Raw genomic sequence first — 20,577 nt, 5'->3', positions numbered from 1 at the left:
TATGCTTTATAACAAAGTGAATCAGCTATACATATACATATATCCCCATATCTCCTCCCTCTTGCATCTCCCTCCCACCCTCCCTATTCCACCCCTCTAGGTGGTCACAAAGCACCGAGCTGATCTCCCTGTGCTATGCAGCTGCTTCCCACTAGCTATCTATTTTACATTTGCAAACCACTTTTTTAAATGGAAATAGAAATAAATAAAACAAGATTAAATAAGTAGGAAAGCCTTTGAAATTTAAAAACGTAAACAGTTGTTTTACAAAGTATATGTAAGACACAAGAACATTTATATTTTGATGAGCTTTTTAGATAACATTGAAAATGAGAATACTTCATATCAAACTTAAGGTCAGAGCCAAACTCTTAATATTCCAGCTGGTCTCACCCTGCCCAATTCTATTATAAATAAATCCTATAATATCCTTGATATTAACATCCTTGAATGTTTTCGTTACTACAAAATGCAGTATTAACACACATTAACAAGTGCTTAATTCTAGTTGGAAAAATATGCACCTTAAAACCTCCCCAAAATAGATTAAGTTCAACAAACAAAAGTAAACTAGAAAATAAAAAGACTAGAATTGAGAAAAAAAAATTAAAACTAAAATAGACAAACTTCTGGCATATCTAACCAAAATAAATGAAGAGAAAAAAAATAAATGAAATGAAAATGAAAGGAGATACAGTAACAGATACAGAAAGTCTCCTCCCCAAGGGAAATTTTAAAACTTATTGAAATATATGTATATGTATATTCTCACAATTAACTCAAGGGATAATATGGAGTGGAGACAAGCCCCCTTGGCTGGTTGGAGGACGACTGGGAATAACAGAAGGGCTGTAAGAAGCCTGGACTCTGCTCATGAGGAATGTGTGGGGCGGGCTAGCCCCCAAGGCAGGATGGAGAGGGGCCTGCTTTAGCAGCTGCTGGTTTCCCTGGGCTGCCTTGACACATGCCCCAGCCTGAGCCAAATGAACACTCCAGCTCCACTCACTCCATGCTGTGACACTGGATTTGGGGTGGCCACAACCAGGGAAAGGACTTGACCATAGGACGCAGAGGCGACCCGATCCCAGGGAGGAGCCTGGGTGGGGAGGCGGTGGCCATTGTTGGTGTTTACACAAGCAGTGCCTCAGCAGGAGCCCAGATCTCTGATGGCAGCTGCTCCACCACAGCTCACCCCCTGATATAAGCCAAGAGTCTACAGGGACCCTGCCTACCCTGTGGAGCAGTTCCACAAAAGGCCAGGGGCAACAGAGGCTGGGGGCAGTGATTAGCTCTGAGGGACAAAGGGGACTTGCACCTAAGGCTGCATCTGAATGGAGCCATGAGCACCTGTACAGGCAGTATATCTAACCTCTGTCTGCTGCTGACATGAGCCAAGAGCCTGCATGGGACCCTCTTGCTTCAGCACTCTGCCCCTCTGAGGTAAGGGTCCTGGTACAGGGAGAGGGAAAAACATACACTTAAAGGAAACAGAACCAGCTTGGGGCCGACCCTCAGAGCTTCTGCTCTAGAAACCTGGGATCAGACCCCACCCTTGACAGTGCAGTGATGACCACTGAGCAGAGGGGAAGTCCTGCCCAACATCTGGCACCAGCTCTAGCACCTACCCCCTACCAGGCAAAAGCTGCCAGCAACCCTGAGGAAAGATGTGACTTGCATCCACATCAAATCCAGCTCTCCCACCAATGACACTGGGCACATGCAGTCTGTATAGGGGTGCTCCCACATAAGGGCACCTTTCAAGACTGCTATATTCATTAAAGGCAGAGAAAGTTAAGCAAAATGAAAAGGCAGAGGAACTAGTCTCAACTGAAAGAGCAAGAGAAAACCCCTGGAAAAGTACATAATGACACAGAAATAAACATTTTACCAGATAAAGAATTCAAGGCATTAGTAATAAAAATGTTAACTGAATTAAGGAAAAGAACTGATGTATACAGTGAATGTGTTAACAAGGAAGGAAATAGAAAATATAGAAAAGACAAAATCATAAATGAAGAAGAATTCAATAGCTGAAATAAAAAACACACAGGAAGGAATGAATAGCAGACTAAGCAATAAAGAAGAAGGCATAAAGTGATCTGGAACACAGAATAATGGAAATCATCCAATCAGAACAGCAAAAAGAAAACAAATCAAAAAAATAAAAACAGGACTTCCCTGGTAGCGCAGTGGTTAAGAATCTGCCTGCCAATGCAGGGGACATGGGTTTGATCCCTGGTCCGGGAAAATCCCACATGCAGCGGAGCAACTAAGCCCGTGTGCCACAACTACTGAGCCCGCGTGCCACAACTACTGAAGCCGTGCGCCTAGAGCCCGTACTCTGCAACAAAGAGAAGCCACCACAGTGAGAAGCCCGCACACCGCAGTGAAGAGTAGCCCCCACTCACCGCAACTAGAGAAAGCCCACACGCAGCAGCGAAGACCCAACGCAGCCAAAAATAAATAAATTTATTAAAGGAAAATAAATTAAAAAAAAAACAATTTAATAGATCTATGAGATAACATTAAGCATACCAAAATTCACATTATAGGGGTCCAGGAGGAGAAGAGAGAAAGAAGGGGATCAAAAATGTATTTGAGGAAATTATGGCTGAAAACTTCCCAAAACTGAAGAAAATAGATATCTGGGTACAGGGAGCACAGACAGTCCCAAACAAGATCAACCAAAACAGACCCACACAGAGACATATCATAATTAAAATGGCAAAAGTTAAAGATAAAAGAGAGAATTCTAAAGGTAGCAAGAAGAAAAACAAAGTGTCATATACAAGGGTATCCCCATAAAGTTATCAGCTGATTTCTCGACAGAAACTTTGGAGGCCAGAAAGGAGTGGCATGATATATTCAAAGTGCTGAAACGGAAAATTCTGCACCTAGGGTACCCTACTCAGCAAGATTATCATTTAGAATAGAAAGAGAGATAAAGAATGTCTCAGACAAGTAAAAACTAAGAGTTCATTGATCCTAACCTAGCCTAAAAGAAATGTTAAAAGGTCTTCCCTAAGTAGGAAAAAAGTAAGAATCTATAGGAAAGGGAAAATTCCACTAGGAAAGGCAAATTTATAGTAATGATTGAGGATCAACCACTTAAATAAGCCATTACGAAGATTAAAAGACAAAAAAAGCTGTAAAAGCAACTACAACTACAATAGACAGTTAAGGGATAAGCATGAAGATGTAAAACATGACATCAACACCACAAATGGTGGGGGAGGGGAGTAAAAAATGTAGACCTTTTAGAATCTGTTTGAACTTAAATGATTACCAATTTGAAACAAGTAGATATAGTTAGAGGTCAATGTATATGAATTCCATGGTAACCACAACTCAAAACCTACAACACTTAAACAAAAACTATAAACAAAGGAACACAAACATATTGCTAAAGAAAATTATCAATCCACAAGGGAAGAAACAAAAAGAAGACATGAACAGGAAGAGCTACAAAAACAACCAGAAAACAAGTAATGAAATGGCAAAAGTACATACCTATCAATAATTATTTTAAATGTCAATGGACTATATCTTCCAATCAAAAGACAGAGGGTGGCTGACTGGATAAATAAAAAAGACCATTCAATATGCTGCCTACAAGAGACTCACTTTAGAGCTAAAGAAACAGACAGACTGAAAGTGAGGAGATGAAAAATGAAAAGAAAAGAAAGCAGGGGTAGCAATACTCATATCAGACAAAACAGACTTTAAAACAAAGGCTATTACAAAAGACAAAGAAGGGCATTATATAGTGATAAAGGGACAAATACAAGAAGAGGGTATTACACTCATTAAAATATATGCACCAAGTATGGGAGTACCTAAATATATAAAGCAAATACTAATAGTCATAAAAGGAGAAATTGACAATAATACAAAAAATAGAAAAATAGTTGGGAATTTTAACACCACACTTACATCAATGGAGAGATCATCCAGACAGAAAAAACAAAACAAAACAAAAAAAACAGTAATAGGACAACAGCAGTCTTAAATGACACATTAGACCATAGGACTTAATAGACATCTACAAGACATTACACCCAAAAACAACAGAATACACATTCTTTTCAAGTGCACATGGGATACTCTACAGGATAGAACACATGCTAAAGCACAAAACAAATCTCACCAAATTTAAGAGGATAGAAATGATATCAAGCCTTTTTCTGACAACAAAGTTATGAAACTAGAAATCAATTAGAGGAAGAAAAATGGGAAAATAACAAAAACATGGTGCCCAAACAACATGCTACTAAAGAACCAATGGGTTAATGAAAAAAACCAAAGAAGAAATCAGAAAATACCTCGAGACAAATGACAATGGAAACACAATACTCCAAAATCTATGGGATGCAGCATAAGCAGTTCTAAGAAGGAAGTTTATAGCAATGCAGGCCTTCCTCAAGAAACAAGAAAAATCCCAAATAAACAACCTAACTTACTACCTAAAAGAACTAGAAAAAGAACAAACAAATCCCAAAGTCAGCAGAAGGAAGAAAATAATAAAGATAAGAGGAGAAATAAAATAATGATTAAAAAAATAGAAAAGATCAGTGAAACCAAGAGCTATTTTTTTTTTTAAAAGATAAACAGTATTGATAAACCTTTTGCCAGGCTCACCAAGAAGAAAAGAGAGGGGGACAAATAAACAAAATAAGAAATGAAAGATAAGGAATGAAAAGTGATACCACAGAAATACAAAAAATCATAAGACAATACTACAAACAGTTATTATGTCAACAAATTGGACAACCTAGAAGAAATGGACAAATTTCGAGAAAGCTACAACCTGACAAGACTGAATCAAGAAGAAACAGATAATTTGAAGAGACCGATCACTAGTAATGAAAGTGAATACAAAAATTCCTAGCAAACAAAAGTCCAGGACTGACCAGAGGCACCACAGGGGAATTGTACTAAACATACAAAGAAGAACTAATATCTATCCTTCTCAAACTATTTCAAAAATTTGAAGAGGCTGGAACATTCCCAAATTCATTCTACAAGGCCATCCTTGCCATGATACCAAAACCAGACAAAGACACTACAAAAAAAATAAAATTACAGGCCAATTATTCTGATGAATATAGATGCAAAAAATCCTCAACAAAATATTAGCAAACCAAATCCAACAATACGTAAAAAGGATCATACAACGTGATCAAGTGGGATTTATTTCAGAGTTATAAGGATGGATCAAGATTCACAAATCAACTAATGTGATACACTACATTAACAAAAGGAAGGATAAATATCACAAGATCATCTCAACAGATGCAGGAAAAGCATGTGACAAAATTCAATATTTATTTATGATAAAAACTCTCATCAAAGTTGGTATAGAGGGAATTTATCTCAACATAATAAAAGCCATTTATGACAAACACACGGCTAACATCATACTCAGCAGTGAAAAACTGAAAGCCTTTCCTCTAAATTCAGGAATAAGACAAAGATACCCACTCTCACCTCTCCCTCTCCACCATTTAACATAGTATTGGAAATCCTAGACACAGCAACAATACAAGAAAAAAATAAAAAATAAAAGGCATTCAAATTGGAAAAGAAGTATAACTGTCACTATTAGCAGATGACATGATACTTTACACAGAAAACTCTAAAATCTCTACCCCAAAACTATTAAAATTAATAAATGAATTCAGCAATGTTGCAGGATTCAATATTAATATACAGAAATTTGTTGCTTTTCTATATGCTAATAATGAACTATCAGAATGAGAAAGTAAAAAAAAATCCCATTTGAAATCACATCAAAAAGAATGAAATACCTATGAATAAACTTAACCAAGAAATGAAAGGCCTGTACTCTGAAAACTATAAAACATTGATAAAGGAAATTGAAGATTAAATAAAGAAATGGAAAGATATCCTTGTGCTCTTGGATTGGAAGGATTAATATTATTAAAATGGCTATACTGCCCAAAGCAATCTACAGATTTAATGCAATACCAATCAAAGTACCCATGACACTTTTTACAGAACTAGAACAAATAATCCTAAAATTCATATGGAATCACAAAAGACCTCTCATTGCCAAAGTAATCTTGAGAAAGAAGAACAAGGCTGGAGGTATCACCCTCCCTGACTTCAGATTGTACTGCAAAGTTACAGTAATCAAAACATCATGGTGCTGGCACAAAAACATAGATCAATGGAACAAAATAGAGAGCCCAGAAATAAACCCATGCACCTACAGTCAATTAATCTACAACAAAGGAGGTCAGAATATACAAGAGAGAAAAGACAATCTCTTCAATAAGTGGTGCTGGGAAAACTGGACAGCTACATGTATAACAATGAGATTGGAACATTACCTCACACCATATACAAAAATAAACTCAAAATGGATTAAAGATCTAAATATAAGACCCGAAACCATAAAACTCATAGAAGTGAACATAGGCAAGAACACTCTGTGACATAAATCATAGTAATATTTTTTGGATGTATCTCCTAAAGCAAAAGAAACGAAAGCAAAAATAAACAAATGGGACAAACTGAAAAGTTTTTACATAACAGGGGAAACCACTGACAAAACAAAAAGACAATCTGGAGAATGGGAGAAAATACATGCAAATGATATGACCAACAAGGGGTTAATATCCAAAATATATAAACAGTTCATAGAACACAATATCAACAAAACAAACAACCCAATCAAAAAACTGGGCAGAAGAACTGAATAGACATTTCTCCAAAGAAGACATACAGATGGCTAAGAGGCGCATGAAAAGATTCTCAATGTCACTATTAGAGAAATGCGAATCAAAACCACAATGAGATATCACTTCACACCTGTCAGCATGGCTATCATCAAAATGTCTACAAATAACAAATGTTGGCAAGGATATGGAGAAAAGGAAACCCTTGTACACTGTTGGTGGGAACGTAAATTAGTGCAGCCACTATCAAAAACAGTATGCAGGTTCCTCAAAAAACTAAAAATAGAACTACCATATGAACCAGCAATTCCACTCCTGGCTATATATCCAGAAAAAAAAAACAACTAAAACAGTAATTCAAAAAGATGCATGCACCCCAATGTTCATATCAGCACTATTTACAATATCCAAGATAAAGAAGCAACCCAAGTGTCCATCAACAGACAAATGGATAAAGAAGATGTATTTTATATATACAATGAAATATTACTCAGCCGTAAAAAACAATGAAATTCTGCCATTTGTAGCAATGTGGATGAACCTAGAGAATATTATGCTTAGTTAAATAGGTCAGAGAAAGACAAATAATGTAAGATATCACTTACATATGGAATCTAAAAAATGATGCAAATGAATGTACTTAGCAAAAGAGAAAAGACTCACAAATACAGAAGACAAACTAGTGGTTACCAATGGAGAGAGGGAAGTAGAGAGGGGCACGTTAGGGGTATGAGATTAAGAGAGACAAACTACTATGTATAAAATAGATAAGTAATAAGGATATATGGTATAGTATAGGGAATTATAGCCATTATCTTATAATAACTTTCAATGGAGTATAATCTAGAAAAATACTGAATCACTATGCTGTACACCTGAAACTAATATAATGTTGTAAATCAACTAAACTTCTATTTAAAAGAATGGCTCAAGCATCACATTATGACTGAAACCAGTAAAAAACTGAAATAATTTTTATTTGATTTTTAGCATTATTTAGAAAGTTCCTTCTAATAAAATATATCCAGAAAAAAATGATGTAAATATCAAAAAGCTAGATAAAAATAGTTATTTGCAGATTATATGATTATATATAAGTTGTATGATTATATGATGAGGAAAACCTAAATACATGAACCAATAAAGAAAGCTACCAGAATTAATAAGAAAATTTAGAAAACATGCTGAATGTGATATATATATATATATATATATATATATATATATATATATATATAAACATCCAATAGTTTAATTAGACATCAGATCAGAGCTCAAGAAACAAAATATTATCAGCAGTGCCTAAGCCCAGATCATGCCTTCTTCTGGTCACAAATCACTCTTAGACACTGTGAATGTTACACTGTTCAATTTTTATTTTTTTTAATTAAAAAAAATTTTGTCTTCCACTTAAGTGTGTTGAAGTTTGTTCTGGCAGGCAGTAAAGTTACTGGTGGATCTCCTTGATCCTTCTAAGGTTTGTCTAAATTTCATTAGGGTAATTGTAGAGTAGACTGTACACTAGGGCTAATTTAGCCCTTCTTCTAGGGCATAACCCTTGTCAGGTCACTGTCAAATGGCCTGAGGGCTTGAAGAGGTATCTCTGAACTGGCTCAGTAGAATTGAAATATCTCCCAGACTTATGTGACCTTCGGAATGTGTACACCTTGCAGCTTCCCAGGAGTCATTCTTTGTCTGAACTCATGGAGCTTCACTCCATGCATGTGCAAATTAGTTTTAACCAAGGACTTAAAGGGACCCCCTATATGGATATCTAGATTTCTTTCTTTGCCTAGCTCTACTCTCTTCAATATTTTGCCCTTCAAATTTCAGCCTCCTCTACCTCTCAGACCTCTGATTTCTGCCGCTTCACTATATTCTTGTTGGGGTATCATTCCTGGCACCATAATCCAGAAAATTCTCTATCCAGAAAGCCATGGTGGTTGTAAGGCTCACCTCATTTGGTTTTCTTCCCTTAGGATCATGGTTCAATGCTACCTGTTGGCCAATGTCTAAAAACTGTTGTTTTATATATTTTGCTCTTCTTTTAGTTGTTTACAGTGGGAGCATAAATTCAATCTAATCCAAATAAAACAACTGATATTCCATCCTTGCTAGAAGTTCTCTGTCCTCTCCAATTCTCCTTGAACCTTACAATCATGCTGCTTTAATCATAAATGAGTTAATTAATTTTTGACACTTTGTATGAGAGTCATGTTTTTAATTTTCTGAAAATCATCCTCCTACAAGGTGTAAAAAATACTGTGTTTTTTCTGTTGTCATTGTAATTAGTCTTATTTCTTAGGAAGATATATAAAAGTATTTGTGGATGAAATGATACAAAGTGTGGGATATACTTTAAAGTCATTTATAGGAGAAGGGATAAGAACTGGGGAAGAAGAAATGAGTAAAATTGTCATATGTAGATAACTACTGAAGCTGGGAGATCAATATTGAAGTTGGGTGATTAATTTATGGGGCTTATTACATAATTTTTTCTGAGAATTTATATTATAAAGTAGAGATAAAGACAGGCAGAGAGAGAGGTAGAGAGAAAGACAAGCATAGACAGACAGGGACATTGAGAGCAATGGAACCCTTATTTTGTATTTCAGATTGGTGTTAGTGAGAGTCAGAAATTGTACTGCATAAAAAAGAACGATAACAAACATATTAAGTTTTAAAACCTGGAGCAGCTCAAAGACTGCTTTTATAGGATTGTCATTTGCTGCTAACCTGCATGAAATGAGATACCTTCTGTTATAGGACCTAATGTGGTTGTGGAAATAAGAATGGTTCTGAGTGATATGCAAGCTCACTGCACACAAAGGTGAAATACTCCACAAGTCCCTGAGCAATGAATTACTGGTTTCTGACAAGAGCCAGTATCAATTTAACAGAAGCAACCAGAATTTGCAATCCAGAATATAGAAAATTATTATCTTTCTCCTCTGGCTTTCAGTTGTGAGTCAAAGGAAAGCACTGGGCAGCTTGAGGGTTGTGATCATTAGACGTGCCCTCCAGAGACAAATAGAGGTTGTCATGTGCATGTTACAGACTGTGAGGAAAGGCTGATGAAGCACTTGGAGCTGAGGACTAGTCGTAAACATTGGGGTAAATTGCTTTCCTGGAAACGTAACTTTCAGAGGTAATGCCAAGGTGCTGAAAATGCTGAGTCATCAGAAATAGAATGTCACTGTTGATAGCCCTTACCAAAAATAACACAGGAGCACCATGGGAAAATAAAAGGTATTTTTCTTAACTTCAAATGCTTAATTCTGGAGCACTTATCAGAAAACTGGCATGCATTTCTCCTTCTCTTTTAAAGCAGTGTCTGTGTCTTTGCTTGCAGGAGTAATGGCAGTGTGTACATGCCGGTATATATCTGCACTGGCTTTCATTAGTGTATGCTGCATAGATAAAGAATTAGAGAAAAGAGCAAAGTATAGAAAAAATATGTATTTTGGAAGTACACTAAGACTATGATAGAATCTAGATTTGATGACACTTAAGCCCTATATAGTTTCTTTGCAAAGTTTCCCTTTGTGATCTTTCTCCAGAGGTTGTTCTGGTGATAATGCAAAGGTCTGAATCACCGTTTGATCATGAGGTTGCATTCGGACCACTGTTTAATGAGTCTCCAATTTCCACAGTGTGAGAGGATGCCCAGCTGCAGTCCTAGCCAGGCTTTGATGCATTCAGCTGGGAGTGAATCAACTGAAGTTCAAATACGTTTGCTAAACTTATGTCATCTTTCTGGAGAGGGTTTGTGAAGGCTTCCTTCTGTCAAGTATACAGCAGCTTGGAAATTCATCTCCAAGACCCTCCTTGCTGCTCCTTATCAATACAATTGTTCAAGAAATTTCTTTGTCAAGCCTCCAAGGAGAATCATAAATAGGAACTCTTTATTACTCAATGGAGATTTTCTGTAGGGGTTGGTATCATAAATAAAGAGAACCATGTATTCCTTCAGATGTGCCAGGGGCCGAGCAGTTTGTGAATTCAGAAATTTATAAACCTCTCCTGAAGATTCTGTGAATACTCATCAGCATAATTTTGAAGTATGAAGGATAAGGAATAAAAACTGGAAAAACATTAGATAGATTAAAGAGGAACATTGGGTAATAAACAATGAACTATTAAATATATACATATATGTACTTATACATATATGAATATACATACACATGTGTATTTATACACACATGCCTTTAGAGAGTGAACGCTATTTCAAAAGGTTTTATATGTATAATTCCACAAGCTTCCTTTCACATTAAAGCATTCTACAGAAGTGAGCATATTGGAGTCAAAAAATATACGTATATATTGATGTGTGTGTGTGTGTGTGTGTGTGTGTATCTTATGGGAACAAGAAAAAAACCAGAACATGAAAATAAGTGAAACACATAGTTTTCCATTTTCTTCAAATTCTGCTTTGAATTGTGTTTGTTTCTGCTTGATCCATTTACAGTCTCCAGTTCTTCCCAGGACAGTTAAAATGGTCCCATTACAATTTTTTTTTTTTTAATTTTATTTATTTATTTATTTATTTTTTATTTTTTTTTTTAAGGAACTCCTTTATTTATTTATTTATTTATGGCTGCGTTGGGTCTTCGTTTCTGTGCGAGGGCTTTCTCCAGTTGCAGCAAGCAGGGGCCACTCTTCATCGCGGTGCGCGGGCCTCTCACTATCGTGGCCTCTCTTTGTTGCAGAGCACAGGCTCCAGATGCGCAGGCTCAGTAGTTGTGGCTCACGGGCGTAGTTGCTCCGCGGCATGTGGGATCTTCCCAGACCAGGTCTCGAACCCGTGTCCCCCGCATTGGCAGGCAGATTCTCAACCATTGCGCCACCAGGGAAGCCCCCCATTACAATTTTTAATGCCTCTGTCTTGTTTCCTCTTTGTTATAGTTGGCAATTGGCAGTTACTGTACGTGTAGTAACCCATCCATTCAAAGTTGTCGTTCGGATGCCTTGCTTTTGGGGACCACTATTAAATTAGGCATAAGTCATTTTTCAGCAAAGAAGGTGACATTTTATTTCTGTAAGACTAAGTGTTAACTCATTTTGTGGGGGGGGAATGGATATTTCCCATATGTCTTAGAAAATGTACAGCTGTCTTCTGTTTCCTGACATTACAAACAATGTAAGGGGGAACTGTGATTTGCTTCTTCTTCTTCTTCCTCCTTCTCCTCCCTCCTCCTCTTTTTTTTTTTTTTAAACAAACCTGTATTAGGTAATACCCTGTGCTATTCATTTTATAGATATTATCTCTAATCCTTAAGCAATCTGGAAAAACAGCTGTAATTATCCTTATTTTTCTGATAAGGAACCTACAACTCAGAAGTGTAAGTAACTTGGCCACAATCACATAGCCAGCAAGTATTTCAGGGCATTAGCTTGCACCCTCTGTCATGACTCCCTTCCTTTCCTTCTTTGGCAAACTACTCAAATGAAGTAGACTGTTCAATTTAGAACTATCTTCCTTCACAAATATAATAACCAAGTAAACCAGAAAAGGAGACAACAAATTTACAGAAAGTGTGGCTTCTATTTCTTTTGCAGTGGGTAGGAGGGTATATGGTCTCCTGTGCTTATATAGTCACTGTGCCTCTTCCTGCTCTTTAAAAGCAAGAGGTTACTAATTTCTCTGAGACTCAGTTTCCTCATCTATACATTGTGGGGATAATAGTATCTATTTCATACTCACATTATGCAGATTAACTGAAATAATAAAGTGCTAAGTACATTGTCTGGCGGGTGGAAAGCATCTATAAATATAAGCTAAGTTTCCACATAATGCTAGGTGCTTATTCAGTATTCAACAAAGCATGCTGCGTGACAGGAACTTACAAAGTGTTGTGGGTCAATTATACTTCAAAAACAAACAAACTCATAGAGAAAGAGATCAGCTTTGTGGTTAGCAGAGGCGGGGGTGGGGGGAGAGGGAACTGGAGGAAGGCAGTCAAGAGGTACCAACTTCCAGTTATAAGGTAAGTATGTACTAGGGATGTAATGTACAACATGATGCATGTAATTAACACGGCTGTCTGTTACATATGAAAGTTGTTAAGAGAGTAATCCTAAGAGTCCTCATCACAAGAGGAAATTTTTTTCATTTCTTTAATTTTCTATGTATATGAGATGATGGATGTTCACTAAACATACTGCGGTGATCATTTCATGATGTACGTAAGTCAAATCATTATGCTGTATACCCTAAACTTATACAGTGTTGTATGTCCATTATACCTCAAATAAACGTAGAAGAAAATAAATTTTTAAAATGCCATTTCCCCCCAAAATGAACAAATAAGTAGGATTATGCAAAAAATTGTAATTCAAATGAGATTGAGAAAGAACATGACTTAGAGGTAATGACCAAGAGCCTTGTGAGTGGAAAGGTGTCTCCAGAATAGCAGAATCAGCATCACCTGGAAAGTTGTTACACATGGAAATTCATGGGAACCACCCCAGGCATACTGACTCGGAATTTCCGGGCTGGGGCAGAGGATCTGTGTGAAAATCATTGACCCAGAGGTTAGAAAAGTCTATTTTTAATTATTTTATATAGTGCCTACCATCTTATTAGGGAACACTGTGTGACTACTGAATCCTTTGCTGCACCTATACGGTACGTATTTATAAAAGATACTGAGAGCTGTAAACTCCTCGATGCACTGATAGTCTGGTAGACATGTTTGGCCTCAGAGGGTAGGACTCACACAGGAATTCAAGAAATAGTTTTAATTAGTTAATTGGTTTTGCTGAGTTTCTTTTCATTAACTGCCAAATCTATTTACTTAACCATGTTTAAAAACATTATTAAGCTTATTTCACAATAAATAATGTTTTTATAGCTAAATCAAAATATAAATTTCAGAGCATTTTGTGGATATATAACAGAAACATATTTTTGTCTCAGAAATATTGGTGGGTTTTTTTGGAACTTATTTTTTTGTTTGTTTATGTGTTTGGCTCTAAAGAACTGTTCTGGGAAGAAAAAGAAGAAGAAAAAATAACACAGTGAATTGGTTTCATTAACATATGTCACACTGCAGACTGTCAAGGAGAACTTAGTAAAATAATGGCCAATATTTAGAATCCATGAATCCACACAATTATACAGTAATTGTTTCCTTTTTTCTCAGGAAATGCACATTGAAGTGCTAATTAAACTTCAAGCACACAGATTCTGCTTGCTAACTTTGCTATAATCGTGACCATGATCACCATCAAGCACCACTTAAGTACCCATGATGTTGGGGCATTATGCCAAGATGCTGCAATTTATTAAAATGATGCAACATATCTGGAGATAGAGAAAACAATCAGGCATGAGTCCCAATTACCTTTTTTTTGTTTTCCCCATTCTTAAGTCTTTATTTACACTTGAGAGCAGTGTGCATCTGAGAAAGAACGAGGCCATTGTGGTTGGATAGACCTGAGTGACCGTGGATAAGTGTCCTAAAATCATAGCAAAGTGTAGTTATGAAACTTCAGCACGGTGTCAGTTACACAAGATGTGCTCAATGACAGTACTGTTGTTGTTGTCAGAGCTATTATTATTACTATGTAACGAAGAAGGAATATAAGCAGTTTAAAAAACAACCTTCTCACTTCATGCTGACAGGCAAGTAACTGTCTGTGTCATCTTCCAGACACATGAAAGGAAGTTAAAATATTTTCTCTAGCTCCAATTTCTAAACACTCCAAAAATAAAGTGATTATGTTTAGAGAAGCAGACCTTAAAGCAAATTGCCTCCAAGAAACCTGAAGAAGCAAACACAGAATGCCAGGGCCATCACAACATTGTATAAAATGCTCCCAAGACAAACATGTTAGCTCAGTGGCCAGATACCTTGACTTAAGGGGGCAACGCTTTCATGGCAAAGTGATTACAGCTTGATGGCGTCTTCTGTGAGCAAATTAGAAAACAAGAAGTGAGGAAGATAATGACCTCTGCAATTAATTAAACTTCTTCAGGTTGCTAATTCTTCTGCAAGTTGATTAATAAAGAGTATATGCTGCCACACTTTCTAAAGCGTGAATGTATGTCCTCAGTCATGGAATAATCATACAGACAGCTCAAACAACTAGCTTTGTTCTTAAAATAAATGTTGCAACTTAAAGAAAGAGAAGTAATGAGTCTAAATCTACCTTAATTCTTCTAAGATAAGTGAGCCAAGAATGTGAGATCAAAGGCACTGGCTCCATCAGACAGAATACAGCTCATCCCCAGCTCCATCACTTAGTAAATGTGAAACTTAGTAAATGTGAAACTTTGTGAAAGCTACTTAGCCTTTCTGAGAATCAGTTTCTTCAGCTGTCCAATGGGACTGGTAACAGTATGTACTTAGTAGGATTACTGCAAGAGCTAAAGGGAATCATTCTTACACATGCCTTGCACAAAATAAGTGCTCATGAAATGTGAACTTTCATTATATTCAAGTTATACACAAAATAAATGACTTAGTAGGACAAGCATTCCACTCCTACAAATTATCCTTTATTGGTGCCTCTTTATCTTAATACTGTATTGTCCTATCCCCAAAGAACAAGGAAAATCTCTTTCAGGAATAGAATTATAGAAACATCAAAGATAAATCTGCAATAATTAATAAGGAATCAACAACTAAAAACTGCAAATATAGGGTATTAACTAATTTCAAAAATATTTTCCAGGCAAAACATTCTTTGATGTAAATCATGCCAAAGTTTTATTAGGTTACTCTCCCAAGGCAATAGAAATAAAAACAAAAATAAACAAATGGGACCCAATCAAACTTAACAAGGCTTTTGCACAGCAAAGGTAACCATAAACAAAGTGAAAAGACAACCTACAGAATGTGGAATGGGAGACAATATTTGCAAACAATGCAACTGACAACGGCTTAATTTCCGAAATATACTAATGGCTCATACAACTCAACAACAATAAAACAAACAACCCAATCAAAAAAATGGGCAGAAGGCCTACACATTTCTCCAAAGAAGACATACAGGCAGCAAATAGGCACATGAAAATATGCTCAACACCACTAATTATTACAGAAATGAATATCAAAACTACGATGAGTTACCACCTCACACCGGTCAGAATGGCCACCATTAAAAAGTCTACAAATAACAAATACTGGAGAGGGTGTGGAGAAAAGGGAACCCACCTACACTGTTGGTGGGAATGTAAATTGGTGCAGCTACTATGGAAAACAGTATGGAGGTTCCTCAAAAAACTAAAAATATAGAGTTGCCATATGATCCAAAAATCCCACTCCTGGGCATATACCCAGATAAAACTATAATTTGAAAAGATACATGCACCCCTATGTTCATAGCAGCACTATTTACAATAGCCAAGACATGGACACAACCTACATGTCCATCAACAGAAGAATGGATAAAGAAGATATGGTATATATATACAATAGAATATTACTCAGCCATCAAAAAGAATGAAATAATGCCATTTGTAGCAACATGGATGGACCTAGAGATTATCATACTAAGCGAAGTAAGTCAGAAAGAGAAAAACAAATACCACGTGGTCACTTATATGTGGAATCTAAAATATGATACGAATCAACATATCTGTGAAACAAGAACAGATTCACAGATATAGAGAACAGACCTGTGGTTGCCAAGGGGGAGGGGGACAGGGGAGGGATGGATTGGGAGTATGGGATTAGAAGAGGCAAACTGTTACATATAGGATGCATAAACAACAAGGTTCTACCATATAGCATAGGGAACTATATTCAATATCCTGTGACAAACCATAATGGAAAAGAATATGAAAAAAAAATATATATGTATAACTAAGTCACTTTTCTGTACAGAAGAAATTAACACAACATTGTAAATCAACTACACTTCAATAAAATTAAAAAAAATATTTTCCATTTTCATACAAAGATTTTCCACAATCTTTCCATAAATTGTCAGTATCACCACTGAGATCAAAGTATCCTAATTCTTTCCTTCCCAACATTTGGAGCCATATATATGTTCCTCATCCTCATTTTCTTTTTTAGCTTTTTAGGCAGAAAGGTAAGTCTAAAATATCCAACGTTATCTTCTGAGATTATTAAGTTGAACCACGCTACTTGAAGAACATTTTGCCATACTCCTGTTATGTTTCCATTTTTTTTTTTGGAAAAAAAAAAAAGAGGAAAAAGGCAAGTGCTTTAGACTTTAAAAAAAAATGTTTTTTTTTTTGTTTTTTGGGTCAGCTTTGGAAGAAGAACATGGCAAAAGAACACCTCATTTGGGGAAAATAGCACAAGGCAAAAACAGATCATCACTAACGGAAGCTAAATCACACAGTGGAGTTAAGCTACTAAGATATATTGATTCTGCAAGGGTAAAAATGGATTAGAACCAACAGATTATAATGAGCATCATTTTGGTACCAAAGAAGCCCCTTTAACAATGGGCATGCATTCGAATCCTAGTGTGATCATTACAGGATCATTTTCCTTGTTCCTGTTCCCAGGATAAAGGCCTTAAAGGAAGCACTGGCATTTTAAATTGTTCAGTTTCACTTGCTGAAATTTTTTTTTTTTTCTTTCTTAGGCAAAATTATTTTCCCATGTTACAAGAAGAATGCTTTGGAGAGCAGCACTGTGAAAGTGCAGAGAACAAAAGTGATGGCAGCCCTGGAGGATTAGGCCATTGACAAGGGAAAAGAAATTACCTGTGGGCATTTGCTCCAAGGTCCCCACTCAGACATGACACATTCACTGGGACACAGAAGAGAGCAGGACTGGGTTTCTGAGGGAATTTCATCCTGGTTGCAAAGGCTGTTATCCACTGCTCCCCCTTCACCATCGGCAGCATTCACGCATCTGCAAAGCAACATCACAAGATAGCTTGATCGCTTAAAACGGTGGGGAGTAAATTTAAAATAGCTATGATGTATCTTAATTACTTACCCCTCAGAGATAGTTAAACATAAAATAAGAGCAGCAGAGAAACCAGGAAAAAACATCCTCTCTCAGCCAGGCCAGCTTTATTGAGTGATAACTCAGGGCAGAGCCCTTTATTTGGCAAAGCAGAAGACAAGGGACAATTGTCATCTTTGAAGAACCCTCCATCTAAATAGAACAATCTACAATATATTTACTCAGGTCCCAGTACAGAGAGAATTTTTTTTTTAACTGTAACAAATCTTGAAGACTCTCCTCTGAATAAATCTATCACTTTGTAGTAACTAGACCTTTCACAATTCCCGTGACTCTCTTAGACCTTTCCTAGACTTCTCTCTCAGAGCATCTAAGCTTCCCTAGTTTTTGCTTAGTACAATTAAGGTCATGGCAAAGTAATGCAAAAAATAATTGAACATATTTTTCTTTCAGGTATTTTCTGCATTTCAGTAAGGAATTTTCGTATCATAAACCAAAGGGCAATTAGCAAGCATTTTCAGGCAGCAATTGAGCACATGCTATAGATGCACATATTATAATTGCTCTGAGATAAGTGCTGATGAAGATGAGATAAATGATCATGCTATTGATTCAATCAAATTAAAACCAAAGTGTTATACTACTATATACCCGCCAGAATGGCTTAAATCAAAAACATGGAAAATATCAAGGGCTGGCAAGAATGTGGAGCAATTGTAGCTCTTCTCACTCTGCTGGTTGGAGCATAAATGCTTTGGCAAACTAGTTGGCAGTATCTACTGAAACTAAACACATATATACTATGTAACCCAACAATTTCACTTCTATTTATATACACAAGAGAAATGTGTACAAATGTGGACCACCGCCCCCCCAAAAAAAACCTGCCTGAAAATGTTCATAGCACCACTATTTATAATCAACCAAACTAGAATCAACAGTAGAATATCTACAATATTTATTCAGCCACAGTAAAATAGAGAAATATACTGTGATAAACTCATTGAATTAAATGCTATAAAGTAATGAGAATTCATAAACTACTGTTGCATGAAAGAGCATGAATGGAGCTCACAACCATAATGTTGAACAAAAGAAGCTGGACACAAAAGAGTATAGTCTGCATGGTTCCATTCATAGAAAGTTAAGAAATAGGCAGTACTCATCTATGGTGTCAGAAGACAGAATAGCAGTTACGCTTGGTGAACTGGTTGATACATAGGGGCTTAGGTAGTCCTGGTAATACTTTGTGTCTTGGCCTCTGGGTTGGTTACACAGGTGAGTTTACATTGTGAAAATTCATGGAGCTGCACCCTATGCTGTGGGCATTTCTCTGCATTTATATTATATCCCAATTAGAAGTTCGTATTTAAATAATTTTCTCAAAAATGTTTAATAAAGACTTGCTATATATAAGCCTCTTTTGCTAGGTGTTGGGATACAAAGATATTTATTAATAATGATTCATTTCATAAATATTTTGAGCGGCTTACTCTGCACCATGCCCTTACTTGGGTGCTGGGGTACAGAACTGGAAAAAAAAAAAAAAAAAAAAAGGGACAAGATCCCTTCTTCTTCCAGTGATAATGATCAAAGTAAAGGTGAAAATGACAATGATGATGAGATAAATGGTGCCATTTACTGATCTGGTAATTTCTGACACAAAGCCACAGACAAGGAATAAGCATTTTAAGAGGGCTGAGCTGGAGAACTTTTGGTGCTCCCCAAATCATGCTATGCTGGAATGAATTATCCTATACATTTGGAGTTTCTTTTATACAAACAATATTTTGTTTTTGATTCAGGAAAACTGCAAAGTAGTCTATCAGCTGGTGCAAAATAAAATAAACTTTATGAGGTGCTAAGTAATAAAACTTTAGATATTGTATAAAGCAGGTTAACAGAGAATGGTAAAAGGAGAGAAAATGTAAGTCGTGCCTTCTAATATAGGGAGGCAAGGTACAGAATCACCTACGGACTTTAATTTCTCTTGTGGTAATAGTCAATAGTGGAAGGAGGGACCACGAAATGGCTTTAATGTCTTTCCCTGGGCAAACTTAAAAGCTGAAAATTGCTTTCCTTCTTGCCTGCACACTCTCAGCTGATGTTCTTTTATGATTTCACTAAAAAAGAAGAGGTAATACTTCTGGTCAATGGTGTCCAGTTGAACATATGCATTAGTCTTTGTTCACTCCCAATAAGCCACAAAGACAATAGTAAAGGAATTTGTTACAAAAAGACTAACAAAACAAAACAAAACAAAACAAAGGAGGGAGGGTAAGGCAGTATCCTACAAGGACAAAGAACATGGGAGAGGAGAAAGGCAACAATGGAAAATAGATGGGCTAGTGGTAACTGACTTAGCACACCAAGAAAGCTGATTCCTAAGCCTTCAAGGGAAAAGAAAGAAAGTAACTCCATTTACACATCAGAACACATGGAAAATTCAGGAATTTGTGGCATCAAGTACCTTTGGAAATGTGAGTGAAGGTGAGGTAGAAAAACTGGAGGATTTATTGAAAGTGTGTTTAAGAAGTACCTAAGCTCTCAAATCCCAATTCCCCAATTCACAGAGCTAGGTGATGGACCCAGCCCTGCCCCTGCAGGTAATTGAAGGTTTATTATCTGGAGAGGGTCACAAAACAGGTCTTTGGATTAGAGAACACATGGCCCCATTAAGGATGGGAACATCATATTGAAAACAGGGTTTAAGGAGAAGTTAACATTTTGAAAAAAATGCCTAATACCTTAGTGACTTAATGCATATTTATTATTTTTCAGTTTTGTAGTATAGAAATCCAACATGAAACTCACTAGGCTAACGTCAGTGCTCTGGCAGAGCTGCATTCCTTTCTGGAGGCTCTAGAGGAGAATCGTCTCCTTACCTCTTTCATGTTCTAGAAGCCACCCACATGCCTTGGGGCCATGGCCCCTCTCTCTGTTTTCAAAGTCAGCAGCCTTGTATCTCTCTGTGT

The 20,577-nt window shown here is 36.6% G+C and overlaps 1 protein-coding gene across 1 annotated transcript in view; it reads right to left on the bottom strand.

The window, feature by feature from the left end:
- THSD7B (thrombospondin type 1 domain containing 7B) overlaps positions 1 to 20,577 on the bottom strand; it is a 594,306-nt gene that overhangs the window by 81,736 nt on the left and 491,993 nt on the right. Inside the window, exon 15 of the mRNA XM_059927090.1 lies at positions 17,395 to 17,545. Coding sequence (XP_059783073.1) covers positions 17,395 to 17,545 — 151 coding nt within the window. The remainder of the gene's footprint in view (positions 1 to 17,394; positions 17,546 to 20,577) is intronic.

This window comes from Balaenoptera ricei, chromosome 7 (genome assembly GCF_028023285.1).
Source record: "Balaenoptera ricei isolate mBalRic1 chromosome 7, mBalRic1.hap2, whole genome shotgun sequence".
Lineage (NCBI taxonomy): Eukaryota > Metazoa > Chordata > Mammalia > Artiodactyla > Balaenopteridae > Balaenoptera > Balaenoptera ricei.
The sequence above is the reverse complement of the archived record's forward strand: the minus strand, read 5'-3'. Positions and strand labels throughout refer to the sequence as shown.